At 38.7% G+C, this 13,320-nt stretch overlaps 1 protein-coding gene and 1 long non-coding RNA gene across 2 annotated transcripts; one reads left to right on the top strand and one right to left on the bottom strand.

Annotated features, from left to right (window-relative positions):
* On the top strand, positions 1–823 carry LOC136266516 (uncharacterized). Its single transcript, XM_066061528.1, has 2 exons — positions 1–762; positions 815–823. Exons 1-2 carry the CDS (start codon positions 1–3, stop codon positions 821–823), a joined length of 771 nt encoding a protein of 256 aa, XP_065917600.1.
* A 9,856-nt stretch (positions 824–10,679) lies between these two features.
* On the bottom strand, positions 10,680–13,320 carry LOC136265395 (uncharacterized). Its single transcript, XR_010705498.1, has 2 exons — positions 11,413–13,320; positions 10,680–10,973 (listed from the first exon to the last, which is right to left on the bottom strand). It is a non-coding gene; the product is annotated as an uncharacterized lncRNA (long non-coding RNA).

Raw genomic sequence — 13,320 nt, 5'->3', positions numbered from 1 at the left:
ATGATTAAGGAGTTGGCCTTACAAGTGGATCTTTCCTCCAATTTCCTCCAGATTAACAGTTCTCATCAGGAGTTACTCAATGAAGCCAGAGCTCAACTGGACTCTATTCCTACGGCTCGCAAGCTCTACACAGCTAGCAAACACCTTGCCATTTCTAGAGAACTGACACTATGCAAAGAGAAGCTGGACACTCTCTCTGTTCAATGTAAATTTGAATCAAGTGCTGTTCTGGAAGCTGACTCTAAGTTGTGGAATCGACTCCTGTTGGGTTTTCATCCAGGCCAGCTTTCGTTTGTGCTGCGAGCTTCATCAGATACATTACCAACTCCGTTAAATTTACGTCGCTGGCATATACAAACTGGTGCAACTTGTTCACTTTGTTTGTCACCTCGTCCAACTTGTCACCATGTGCTAAATGGGTGTCCTGTGGCTTTGCAGCAAGGCAGATTTACTTTTCGTCATGATGCTGTTTTATTATGTTTGATGTCTGAGTTGCAAGCTTGTTTGGATAATGTAGAAATATTTGCTGATTTGGATGGCAAACGTGCGTCTGACTCTCCTCCTGCCACCATTCCCCCTGCTGTACTAGTGTGTTCTCACCGACCTGACATTGTTATATATAATGCAGAAATGAAATCTGTTGTACTTCTGGAACTTACCTGCCCATTTAATTCTCGTGCTGACCTTTCTGCTGCACGAGAACGTAAGCAGGAGAAACCAGAATATCTGCAAATTATTGCTGAGCTTGACCGCTTGGGTTTTGTTAGTCATTACCACACAGTTGAAATTGGTTGCCTTGGCCATTACCTTACAGAGACAGTAACATCTATGAAAAGAGTTTCAAATCTGAGTTTTTCCAAGACGAAAGCATTGCTTGATAGAGCAGCTGCTGTGGCTATAACTTCCTCTCAGAGAATCTTTTATGCACGTAGTAATCCAACCTGGACACTTTAAGTTAAGTTTTGTAGTTAATTATTTTTGTATGTATCCTTGCCATGCCTACGCGGATCTTATCTTTGTAGTCGCATGTGTCCGAGGCTCTGTATGTAATTTTGTCATTTCATCATTATTCTGATGGTTAAAAAAAAACAAAAAAAAAAAAAACAATATGAACAAACGGGCATATTTTAGTTTTGTCTGAAATACACATACTGTTTCCTTTTCACTTGATACTTACTAGTGGACCTATACTCATTGCAAAGAACAACCAGAAGGTTGTTTTGAGTTGGAGGATACTTTCCAAGGTGGTTTTTAGGCGTGCGTTCTATTAGAGTTTTCGCAAAAAAAAACATGGGCGATCCCTATTATGAACCCACTATCGTGGTTCATGATTATTCTTATTTATTTATATTTATTACTGTGCAGCAATCAAAAGATTATAATGCACAGGTGTGATCATAAAAGTTACTTAAGTTATTACAAAACTCATTAGGGGTAGAGGAATTAGTTACATCAGCAGGGAGTTGGTTCCATAATTTGATGGTTGATGGGAAAAAGGAAAATTTGTATGCATCAATTAGAGTCATTGGTTGGTGATAGTAGCCACTCCTTAAACTTGAAAGTTTAGGGGTAAGATCATCTGTAGGCACAATCAAATTACCATTAATTATTTTGTAAAAAGTACTTAATTTAGCTTGGGTTCTTCTTGCCTGTAACAATGGTAGATTAAGAGAAGACAACATGTTAGTAACACTTGAATATCTTGAAAAGTCATTAAAGCAAAATCTAGCAGCAGTTCTCTGGATTGATTCTAGCTTGTTTATATTCAACAAGGTGTGGGGATCCCAAGCAGATGCAGCATATTCAATGATTGGACGAACCATAATCTTGAAACAATTACATTTAATGTGAGTAGGACATTCGTGTAAGTTACGATACAAAAAGTTGTTTACTTGTTTGGCCTTGTTGGTAATCCTTTGGACATGCTCATTCCATGAAAGGTTGCTTGAAATTGTTACGCCAAGGTATTTGGTATGAGCAACTTGGGCAATAGGTACAGCTTCAAGGCAGTAATTAATTACGACAATGGGGTTTTTCTTATTGGTAACTCTCAAGAATTCACATTTGCTAGGGTTAAACTCCATCTGCCAAATACGTGCCCATTGTGCGAGAGCATCTAGGTCTTCTTGTAATGCATGATAATCAGATTCAGATTTAATGTAGGAGTAGAGTAATACATCATCGGCATACAATTTTACTTTAGAGCGTACTCGAGAAGGTAAATCATTTATATACAATAGAAAGAGCAGTGGGGCTAGCACTGTGCCTTGAGGAACTCCCGATGATACTGGGGTTGGATGGCTCTTTTGGTTATCTAGTATGGCATATTGTGATCTATCGGTTAAGAAAGATTTAAGCCAAAGTAGTAGTGCTCCATGAATTCTATAATGGTGAAGTTTTTGGAAAAGGCGTGCATGAGGTACCTTGTCAAAGGCCTTACGAAAGTCTAACAGGAGGACATCACATTGACTCTTCTCATTAAGGCTCTTGGCAAAATCATTAATGGTGGTGATCAGTTGTGATTCACAGCTTCGTTTCTGTCAAAATCCATGTTGCCCATCACATAAAACTTCATGGTACTGTAAGTGTTTGGTAATGCTGGAATATACAATATGTTCTAAGATTTTACAGCAAATACAAGTTAAGGATACTGGCCTATAATTGCCTGGATCGGATCTGGCACCCTTTTTAAAAATTGGGACAACTGCTGCTGTTTTCCAAATACTTGGTAAAACACCTTGGTCTAATGATGCTTGAAAGATAACAGTAAGGACTGGTGCAATTTCATATGCAACTTCTTGTAGGAAACGTGTTTGAAGGTTATCAGGTCCAAGTGTTTTTTTCACTTTGATGTTAGATAATAGCTGGGCTACACTATCTGAATGCACTACAATCTGTGGAATTACTAGATAATGTTTCACCACTTAGGTCTGGGATATGAGATGCATCTTCGTGGGTAAACATGGATGAAAAGTAGTCTGCAAGTAAATCTGCCTTTTCCTGTGAGTCAGTATAGGTAGATCCCTGATGTTTCAGTGTACTGACTCCTGTGTGATCTAGTTTTTTGCTTTTAATATATGACCATAAACGTTTGGTAACAACATTACTGTTAGGATCAATGAGATTGGCTACATACTGGTTAAAGCATTTGCGGCATTTATACTGACACTGTCTTTTAATATCCTTATATTTAGCCCAGTCATATTCTGTATTAGTGGCACGGGTGTGATTGTAGGCACGTTGCTTTTTATGGGTTAGACGCTTGATGTGGCTGTTAATCCAAGGCTGGTGGTGCTTAGTTGAAGAGAGTTTGGTCGGAACCAGGTCCATGCAAGTATTACAAATGGACATAAATTCATTCCAGAGAATATCAACTGATGTTGACGTTGAATGTGTACTGACAAAATGTTGACAAAGTGACTGAGCAGTTTGCCTAATAAGATTAAAATCTGTATGGGACCAAAGATAGATAGTTCTTCTGGTAGGTGGTGGCAGGTCTGCTGTTATGGATGAGGTGACATGCACATACTACTTCATGATCACTGATTCCATCAACTACATTGCAGCTTTCTAATAAACCTGGTCTATCAATTATAAAAATGTCTAAAGTGTTTGAGCCTCGTGTGGGAAAATCTACCATTTGGGAAAGAGCATTATTATCTAAGAAATCCAAAAAAATATTATTCAAATTTAATGAGTTAGAGAGACCTGCAATGCTACCATCGCACCACTTGATATCTGGAAGATTGATATCACCACCAATCCAAAGAGCAGCATTAGGGAAGCTGCTTCTGATGTTCGTGAGCTGCTGACAAAGATTTTCCAGGTAAAGTTCATCACTTGATGGTGGACGATAGACTGAACAGGCAAGAAGAGTACAGTGGTTGTTAAGGTTGATTTGGCATACTGTTAATTCACAATTTGTGTCAGTTAGAGTTACTTCATGAGTGATTAAGGTGTCACGACAGGCCAGAAAAACTCCACCATATCCATCATCACGATCTTGGCGGTACACAGTGTAATTTGGTGGAAATATTTCACTGTTTGATATGCTAGGGTTTAGCCAGGATTCACATCCAAACACAATATCAGGGTGGTGCGAGTTTAGTAAATTTAAAAAAGATGCCTTTTTGGCTACCAAGGATTGACAATTAACCACTAGTGCAGAGAGTTGTGGAGATTTATCAGAGTGATTAGTAGGAGTTAAAGAGGGTAAATCACTTGAGGGGGTAGGGCAGTAATTATCAGTGCAGAGGGGACTCACGTCGGCCTCTGCACTATCTTTCCATTTTTTATCATGTATAAATTTCCTTCTTTATTCATATCTGCTAATTGTTGGTGCAATTCTTTGTGTCGCTTCTGTTCTCCAGGGGTAAGGTCAGGTGTAATGAATAGTTTTCGTACATATTCTGGGTTGCTTGATGATCTCAATTTGATCTTATTCTTCAGGATTGAGAACTTTTCTTGGGTTGAGCTGAGAGTTAACTTCAATAGACGTGGCTTGTCTGACTTCTTTCCCAGACGAATAGCATTTGTAATGCATACTTGGGACCCCAGGTAGGTTTGAAATATTGAGCTACATTTCTTAATGTCTTCTTTCTTTCTATTGGCTCCCTCAGAAGCAGTGGGCTCAACCAGGTTATGCAGAATAACATTCAGTTGCCTTTTTCTTTCTCCCTCTGTTCCACTGCCAAAGATGATGCTAAGCATACAACTGATTCCTCAGAAATTGCGGTTGGTGTATGTGAAGATGTGGGATCTGTGTTGTTGGCAGATGAGGAATTGTTGGCTATTGCCGATGTGATTTCCGTGTGATATCCACCGAGTTGGGATTCAATGTTTTTAATTGCCTCAGAAAGTTTCTTTTCGGTGGATTGGACCTCTTGAAGTTTGCTTTCAACAGACTCCAGCCTAGTATCAACACATACTTGCTCTTCAAAATATTGTAAGGCCATAGGCACTTTTTCAAGGCATGTTAAGCAAAAGAACACAATATTACCCACTACATTACTCAAAACACTACACTGATCAGGACTTATCTTGGCGCACACACTGTGCTGACGACTCTCGCACCAACATCATTCAAATACGTCTTCAGTAGCCTTTTCTGAACAAACAATACAGTTCTCCGGGCTGTTCTTCGACGGCGATTCTGTTCTGGGGCGTTTAATTCTGTTCGCAAGCATGGTTTCTCCAATTGGCGCCCGGCACAGAGCTGAAAAAGGACACACAAAACAACAGAAGGGTACGAATACAGCTGGCCTTGAGGGTACCGTTAAAGCTGACACGGTACCACGTCGTTTAGGTCTGTCTTGAAGTTAAGACGAAGGAGATGTAGTGAAGGACGAAGTTGAGCCCCCCCCCCCCCCCCTTTTTTAAATTTTATTTTGTTTCACTCGTGTACAGCCAAGAGTTCATAACTGATATAGAAAGAGGAACTCTTGGTACAGCCCAAGGCTTCCATTTTTCGCGATAAAAACTACACAGCCTTACTCACTGAGTCCTTCCGCGTGTCCATGACCCATTAATTAACCCGTACTCCACAGATCGTTAACCGGCCTCAACCTCGATAAATTTCTAAGTTCTTCTTCGCCATTGCCTGCTGTTCCGTATACGGAAGAAGCCCTAGAAGAACAAAATTACGGGATCTTGTGTGCTCAAGATGCATATTGTTCAACTATGGTCTTTATAACGTTAATAGATGGCAGATTGAAGTTGTGCAGCACTCTACAATATATCGCCATAATAGGGTCTCTAGTGAGCTTCCCGTCTTCGCTACGAGAAGCCGTTCAAGCGCGCATGCAAGGCATTCAGTTTATTCTTCTTCCTAGCCATCACAGTGAGTGCTTTGTTTGTCCATTAGGCCACTCCAAATAAATTCTCTGTTTCCAATCCTGGACTCAAGCATATTTGCATGCGGGCGGCGGTTCATTTCCATTATTCATTATAAGATTGGCAGCTTTTCAAGCCATTATTTACCTTGCACAATCATAAAAAGCTACATAAAAGTATGCTTAAGCTTGTTCCTTCCTTTTGAAGTTGCAAAAATAGCACAAAACGTGAAGTTTGTGCAGACTTGATAGCACTGCTAACACATGAGCTGACATGGTTTCAAATGAGCCTGTCAGTATGCAACAATAACCGGAAAATAATGGAAGAATACGGAATATTGGAATATTTAGAGCTGGCAATAACTAGATGCGGGCGGTGGACGGGAAACAGAGAATTTATTTTTGGAGTGGCCTTATAGGTGGAAGATAAATGTTAACACTGATATCATGGCTGCTTTTCACACGCAAAAAAGGTTGGGTGGGGTGTTTATTACAACCCTACCATTTAAAATATTTTGTGGTCTAAGGCCACTCCAAATAAATTCTCTGTTTCCCGTCCACCGCCCGCATCTGGTTACTGCCAGCTCTAAATATTCCATTATTCCGTATTCTTCCATTATTTTCCGGTTATTCTTGCATACTGATAGGCTCAGTAAAAGCTATCTTGAAACAGTGTCAGCTCACGTGTCAGCAGTGCTATCAAGTCAGCACAAACTTCACGTTTGTGCTATTTTTGCAACTTACAAAGGAAGGAACAAGCTTAAGCATGCTTTTATGCAGCCTTTTTGGCAGTACCAGGAAAATAATGGCTTGAATAGCTAGCCAATCTTATAATGAAATAATGGAAATGGACCGCCCGCTCGCATGCAAATATGCCTGAGTCCAGGACGGGAAACAGAGAATTTATTTGGAGTGGCCTAACCATATATCATCAACAACCCTCCCCATATGGTATCCATGTCATAAACTAGTCTGGCGCCGCCCGCCTCTTCGCAAAAAGTAAGGGTCTGGTGAAATACAAATACCTAATCATTTCAAAAGGAATTCAATTAGACAGCGTACGTATTGCTTGTTACGTCAGATGATTGCACTTCAATTCGAACAAAAGCATTGTGTTGCCAAGGCGATTTCTGTGTGAACGTCATTGGCATGCACTAATTGGCTAGCGCCGAATCTGGGCGCTAGAAATGATTTAGTATCTGTATTTCACCAGACCCTTACTTTATGCGAAGGGGCGGGCGGCGCCAGACTAGTCATAAACAACTTACAGAGTGTGAAGCCTGACAGTGACATTGACAGTTGCAAACATTTAGCTATGACCGCATGCTAACCAGACTTTGCTGACTATACCTATGGTGTTCCACTTTATGACACACTGCTGCTAGCAGGCTACACCTAGGCTTTCCAGGGCTAGAGCCCAGTCTAAGTCCTGGCAATTAAAACTCAATATGCCAGTTTAAAGTACTCCTGCATGGATAATCACTGCCAAATCCCTGGTAATCATGTCAGACCGGCTATGCCATGCACTGGCCACTAGTAGTGACATTGTGATTTGTACATGAAGACACCAGCATAGGAAGACTTTTCGGCCAAGCCTAGCCATCTCCTATTTGCTTGATTAATACCAACTCACAGTGTTGCTGCTGTATTCAGCCCTGTTCATATGTGCATTTATACAAAGGTGTTGTAAAGCGTCATCGCTACAATAATAGCACTACAGCTACAATGTATAGCTATCTCTTCACTACCTATTCTGCTAGACAACTCTACACCTATAATGCACGTGCTTGATGTATGCATCGTTATATCACGTGAAAAATTTATCTTCTCTTTTGAAAAAAAAATTGGACTCTACAGGAATTACAACACTAACAGTTACCATTCTTATAACTTGTATCATAGAGTTTCATTCTTGTCCTTCTGTTAGAATAAACACCTAAGACATCTTGTTCTTCTTCAAGTCTCCTGTGCTGTCATCAACACTGTCTCCTGTATGATAGGTGCACAATCAGTAATTCTTCTGACAGATAGGTAGTTCATATAGCAGTGTGTTTTCAGCAACGGCACCAAGTGTGACGATGATGGCTCAAACACTGAGTATAGACTAGGAATTAATGTATCCTGCCTTATATTTTGTGTGTGTACAAATCAGGATGAAAATACAGTCTTTATCATAGATTACAAAATTAATATTGCATTAACATATCTAATGAGTTAGCCTTTTAAACTAAGGAAATCTCTGTTAGCTTACTACACTAATGTATCAATTAACTTATAATCCGTAAATGGATTTGGAATAAAGTACACAAACTAGACATATTAAAAATTTTGCTGGGATGGTAATGTAAACCACAAATCCCTATTTTGACTCTCTATAAATACAAAATTAATAATGCGTTAAGATATCTAGTTATTGAGTTAACCTTTTAAACTGAGGAATGTCTGTTAGCTTACTACACTAATGTGCCAATTAACTTATAATCCATAAATGGATTGGAAAAAAGTACACAAACTAGACATATTAAAAATTTAAAATAAGAAATAGGGATCGCTGAAAAAAGCCACGAAACAAGAAGGGATCGCTGGGGGTGGTAATGTAAACCACAAATCCCTATTTTGACTCTCTGTCGGTGGTAATGTAAACCACAAACTCCTATTTTGACTCACTTCAAATTGACAGAGCATGTAACTAAAAATTTATGACAGAGAGTCAAAATAGGGATTTGTGGTTTACATTACCACCCCCAGTGATCCCTTCTTGTTTCGTGGCTTTTTTCAGAGATCCCTATTTCTTATTTTAAATTTTTAATATGTCTAGTGCATAATGGTGATGTGACTGAATTCTAATCACCACCAACCAAACAGAATCTGAATATTCATTAAGTTACAGGTGAAGATTTGCTACAATGACTAATAATAGCTATCAGGATTGTATGGTGTCCCACTTGAGCTTACCAGACAAGTATATAGCTCTACTATATATATATATCCTCTGCACGTTATCTAGCCCCATCCAACTGTAGACCATCAGGTGTAGTATACTCCCCTACTTTAATACTAGATTACGATAGTGCCAAAATTAATACCTTCGTTACCAACAAAATTAAAGCCAATTTCAGGAAACCTTATATAATTAACTTCAAACTTCTGTGACGTAAATGATCATGATTTAGATAAATCCAGCATATACTTCAAAATTAATGTCTGGCCCCCACATCTGGTCAGTGATGATAGCTAATTTAAATGATTGAACACTCAGCTGTTCAATGAGGTTTGTGTATAACAACTACAACAGAACAACTAGTGTCACAACAATGTTAAACCATCTGAACTGGACAGCTCTATTATTAGTATTGGATCTACATCCACCCTTGGTCATAACATGAGATACATACAGCTGGCTAGGGACCCGCCGATTATGCTCATAATTTTACCTATTATGCTATGCTGCACTGCTCAAAAATTCACCTATTATGCTTAAATTAATGCTCAATATTTACCTATTATGCTCGATTATGCTCAGTGTCCATGCCTTAGTTCATATGCTTTGCTACTAGTTTAACACTGTATAGAAAGAAAAAAATGAGTGGCTGGAACACAAATAATAAATTCTTGCTGCACGCCTACATGTAAGAGAAAAGATCGATATACTCTAATAGAACAGTCAGTTTGATGATTGTTCTATTAGAGTTACTGACTGCTCTATTAGAGTATATCGATCTTATTTTGCAATTGTCATTTTTCCAGCAAGAATTTACACTATCGTACAAATATTTAGCCTATTATGCTGGCATTATGCTCAATGCTTTTAGGTACCTATTATGCTCAAAATTATGCCAGCATAATCGGCAGGTCCCTACAGCTGGCAGTAAGATACTTCTCCTCTCCCTCTTCTGCATGCTAACATACGTTACTAATGTACCTAAACATGACTTCAAATATATTTAGAAAATTGCATAATTATTTTAATAAGGTTTATATGTACTGTCAGGGGCGGAGACAACTATCAAAAACTTGGGGGGCTCCAGGGGAGAATCTATAGGATTTTGCTAAGGGGGGCACACTGGTAGAAATGACTTCACTTGGTGAAGTGCAAAGCATGACCTATCTAGAGGGTTTGGGGGCATGCCCCCAGGAAATTTTTAAAAATTAGACCAAAACTTCCATTAAAGTATAATCAAGTGCCCTTCGCATCACGTGACGTCATAGTTTAGCACCTACTCTGCAGGTGGCATGGCAAAATGGCTAACGTCTTTCACAGAATATGGATGGGTAAAAGATGGAACATCAAAGAGAGTGAGTGAAAACTTGCCACCAAATTAAATTTTAGAGTACTAGCAAGTCATTGTGTCTTGGATTAGGCATAGTAAAACATAAAGTTCAGCTATAATTTTGTACTTTGTAATGTCACTTTTGCTGTTCATAATGCATGTGTATTGTGAGATATGCCCCCCCCCCGATGTCAAAGTGGGGGGCTTGAGCCCCCTATATCTCCGCCCCTTACTTGGTTAAACACTACGACATGTATTACCTTGTTGATGCAGCAACTATTCAAACTTGACCACAAGCCTACTCTACAATTAAAGTGCAGTATTTACCCAATGGAATACAGTAAATAGTTAGATGTTCTAATTAAATAATTTAAAATACCATCTCGGAGCTTCAAGGAGATATGCTCGTACAATGTCACATACCAGTATATTGTGAGGTATATTGATGCATGGTTCAGTCAACATAATTATGTCACTGTTGGCCCTCTCATTCTTCTGTGTCTTACAAGCAATTAATGAGGAAGAGATTAAGATCAACAGATAGCGTTATGCCATATACAGAGCCAATATGTTTAACTAAGATCATATAAATATTTTGTTTGAAGTGTATGAAAGCAGTTACACATATGACAGCAACTACACAGACAACACTTTGGTAGTGACAAGTACAAGAAGAACACAAACACATGCACACACTCTCTAAGGTATAGAGGACACAACATCAAATTCAGTTTATCTGTACAATAATGTAATGGTGTGCACTATTAGGAGTCAGACTCTGATTGCTCTTCTTCCAGTACAGCCTCCAGGCACTGTATTACAGCTTGTATTCCATCCAATGGGGTGACAGGACTGACTGGCCTGTTGTCATCTGTAGCAGTAAGGGTCATTTTAACACACTTGATTATATTACATAGTATAGTACACTACAACACTTCTAGGAGGTTTACACCCAGTTTCTACATCCAGCATTCCACATTAACCACAATAATATATTTAATGTACTGGAAACGAAGCGTTAAAGATCAGCACCATTCATGTCCTCAAACAGTACAGTAGTACTGTTTAGTAAGTAGGGTCCCCCAAAAAATGGCGGCCATGTACTGCTTTGTTTGGCCTCTAGCCTTGCGACTACTCAGGAAGACACACGGGTTTTGACTATTTAAAAAGATAATATCTGACCATCTGTGAAAATTCTTGTTTTAATGCTGGATTAGAAGTTAGATGCACTAAGACTATTTTAATTTAGTATGACATTTTTAATGACAACATTTTGGGTGGCGCTCGTCACGCCTCAATAACTAACTCACAGATGGCACGTGCTTTTTCTGGTTCCAACGAGTGTCTGCCTTCTACACTCTTTCATCTTCAATTACATGATTGGCTTCTTCTTCATGCAAGGAAACCATCACCAAGGTGATAAGATTCTGTATTGACAATTGCCAATCCTTGAATTAATCATAAATTAACCACACAAGGTTTGTTTCTTGCCATTTTTGTTAACAACATATGCAGTACATTAAAATTAAATGTATTTCAATTATTTTGCAATTCATCAATTACATTGCTATACATCGCTAAGGAGAGCAAACCACTTTAAATCACAAATTACACACAGAAGTATCTTCTTAACTGTTTTATAGTTTGTTTAACATGTTATCATACACAAATTCTCTACACAAAGCCTACGGCTGCTCTTAATTTTCCATCGCATTTAATGGGGTTATGCCCCTTTCAGCTCAAGAAGATGTGCCATTTCTGGTAGCCTACAAAGCCTGTTACATTGTTTTGTTAGTCATCACGTATGTGACTGTTACAGGTCCCTACTAAACTGTTTCAACTGGTTTCAGTTACCAGCCACACCCCCTTCATGTAAATAGAAAATTGAGCTTTAATACAGTACATCAACAACCTTTATTCATTGAATGAAGGTATATTTTCTGTAGCTCAAAGCCTTCTTGCTCAAGAGGGTGTCAGACAGACACGCAAACACAAAGTTTTTCAAAACTAATTCAGTAAATCAGGTGTGCGTCCACAGCCAGCCTTCAGCCAGCTGTGGCTGTGCACTTGCTTTTAAAAAAAATGTAGATTAAATATTTAAGGTGAGCACTATTTGCAGTACAGTACTGTAAAAGTAATAATTTGAGATTAACTTAACACAGAGGTGTACACCATCTACTGAGGTGCTTTTTGGCACCGAGGTTAATTAATTTTAAAACGTAGGCAAGTAGTTAACATTTGTGACCGGATCTGCAAAACCCAACATAATGATGCAAGCCTAAATTTTCAGTATAGGCTATTGATTGTAATGGGTAAAATAATTGCGTAAATAGAAAAAAATTCCTAAAATTTTTAAACACTTTGTTCTTTGTAAAGAAAGGGTGTAATGACAAAAACCTGGATATCATCTTATTTGAATACTCAAGGGGAGTTTGAAAATGAGCAGTAGACTAAAGGATATGTGAGTTATGGGCGTTTGTTTATGTCATGTCGAAGCGATCGTACGCAATCGAACTTTCTTCACTGATTTCATCTCTGCATATAGTGAAGAAAGGTGATAGAAGGAAAACTTACCAAATAATGGACTCCCCAATGGTGCGAGTTACAAATCTGTACTGCATTGTGTTTGCAAGTTACAGCCATTATTGCAAGCACCTGTAATTTATTTTTCGAATATAATATGCTGTACAAATTCATCTTTCTGTTGTTGCTACTTTGTAGTGCTGTAACTCCAAAATTTATTGGCATACAAGGTTGAAAGTTGGCCAGAGCATACACTTGGCTAAGTAGATTATAAATACTCAACAATAAAGAATTTGACAAATGCATCATAATGTCGGGTTTTTGCAGATCCAGTAACATTTACTAGTTACTATCCCACTAGGGACCTACAAAGAAGGCTACTGAAAGTCTGTGTAGCAGGGGGTAAGAAACATGATATTAAAATTATGTTTAATCCCAGACCAGGTGGTGACTTGATCCACAAAGAGCTTGCAGTCTATATGACTCCCTGCTACACAGTAGCCTTCTTTGTAGGTCCCTAGTGGGATAATGACTAGTACATGTTAAGGTTACGGAATAGTTTAAAATGCGTGGGCGGAACAAATTACCAAACCTGCTTTAAACCAAGCAGGGATAAATAATTTCAACAACTGTGTAGTGTTAGCAATACAACTAATTGTGCTTGTTTGTTTTTACTACAGAACAACGACTGTTCT

Source organism: Dysidea avara, chromosome 9 (genome assembly GCF_963678975.1).
Source record: "Dysidea avara chromosome 9, odDysAvar1.4, whole genome shotgun sequence".
Classification (NCBI taxonomy): Eukaryota; Metazoa; Porifera; class Demospongiae; order Dictyoceratida; family Dysideidae; genus Dysidea; species Dysidea avara.
The sequence above is the reverse complement of the archived record's forward strand: the minus strand, read 5'-3'. Positions and strand labels throughout refer to the sequence as shown.

Excerpts from the sequence above, each read along its gene's own strand:
- LOC136266516 (XM_066061528.1), top strand. The coding sequence starts at position 1 with ATGATTAAGGAGTTGGCCTTACAAGTGGATCTTTCCTCCAATTTCCTC.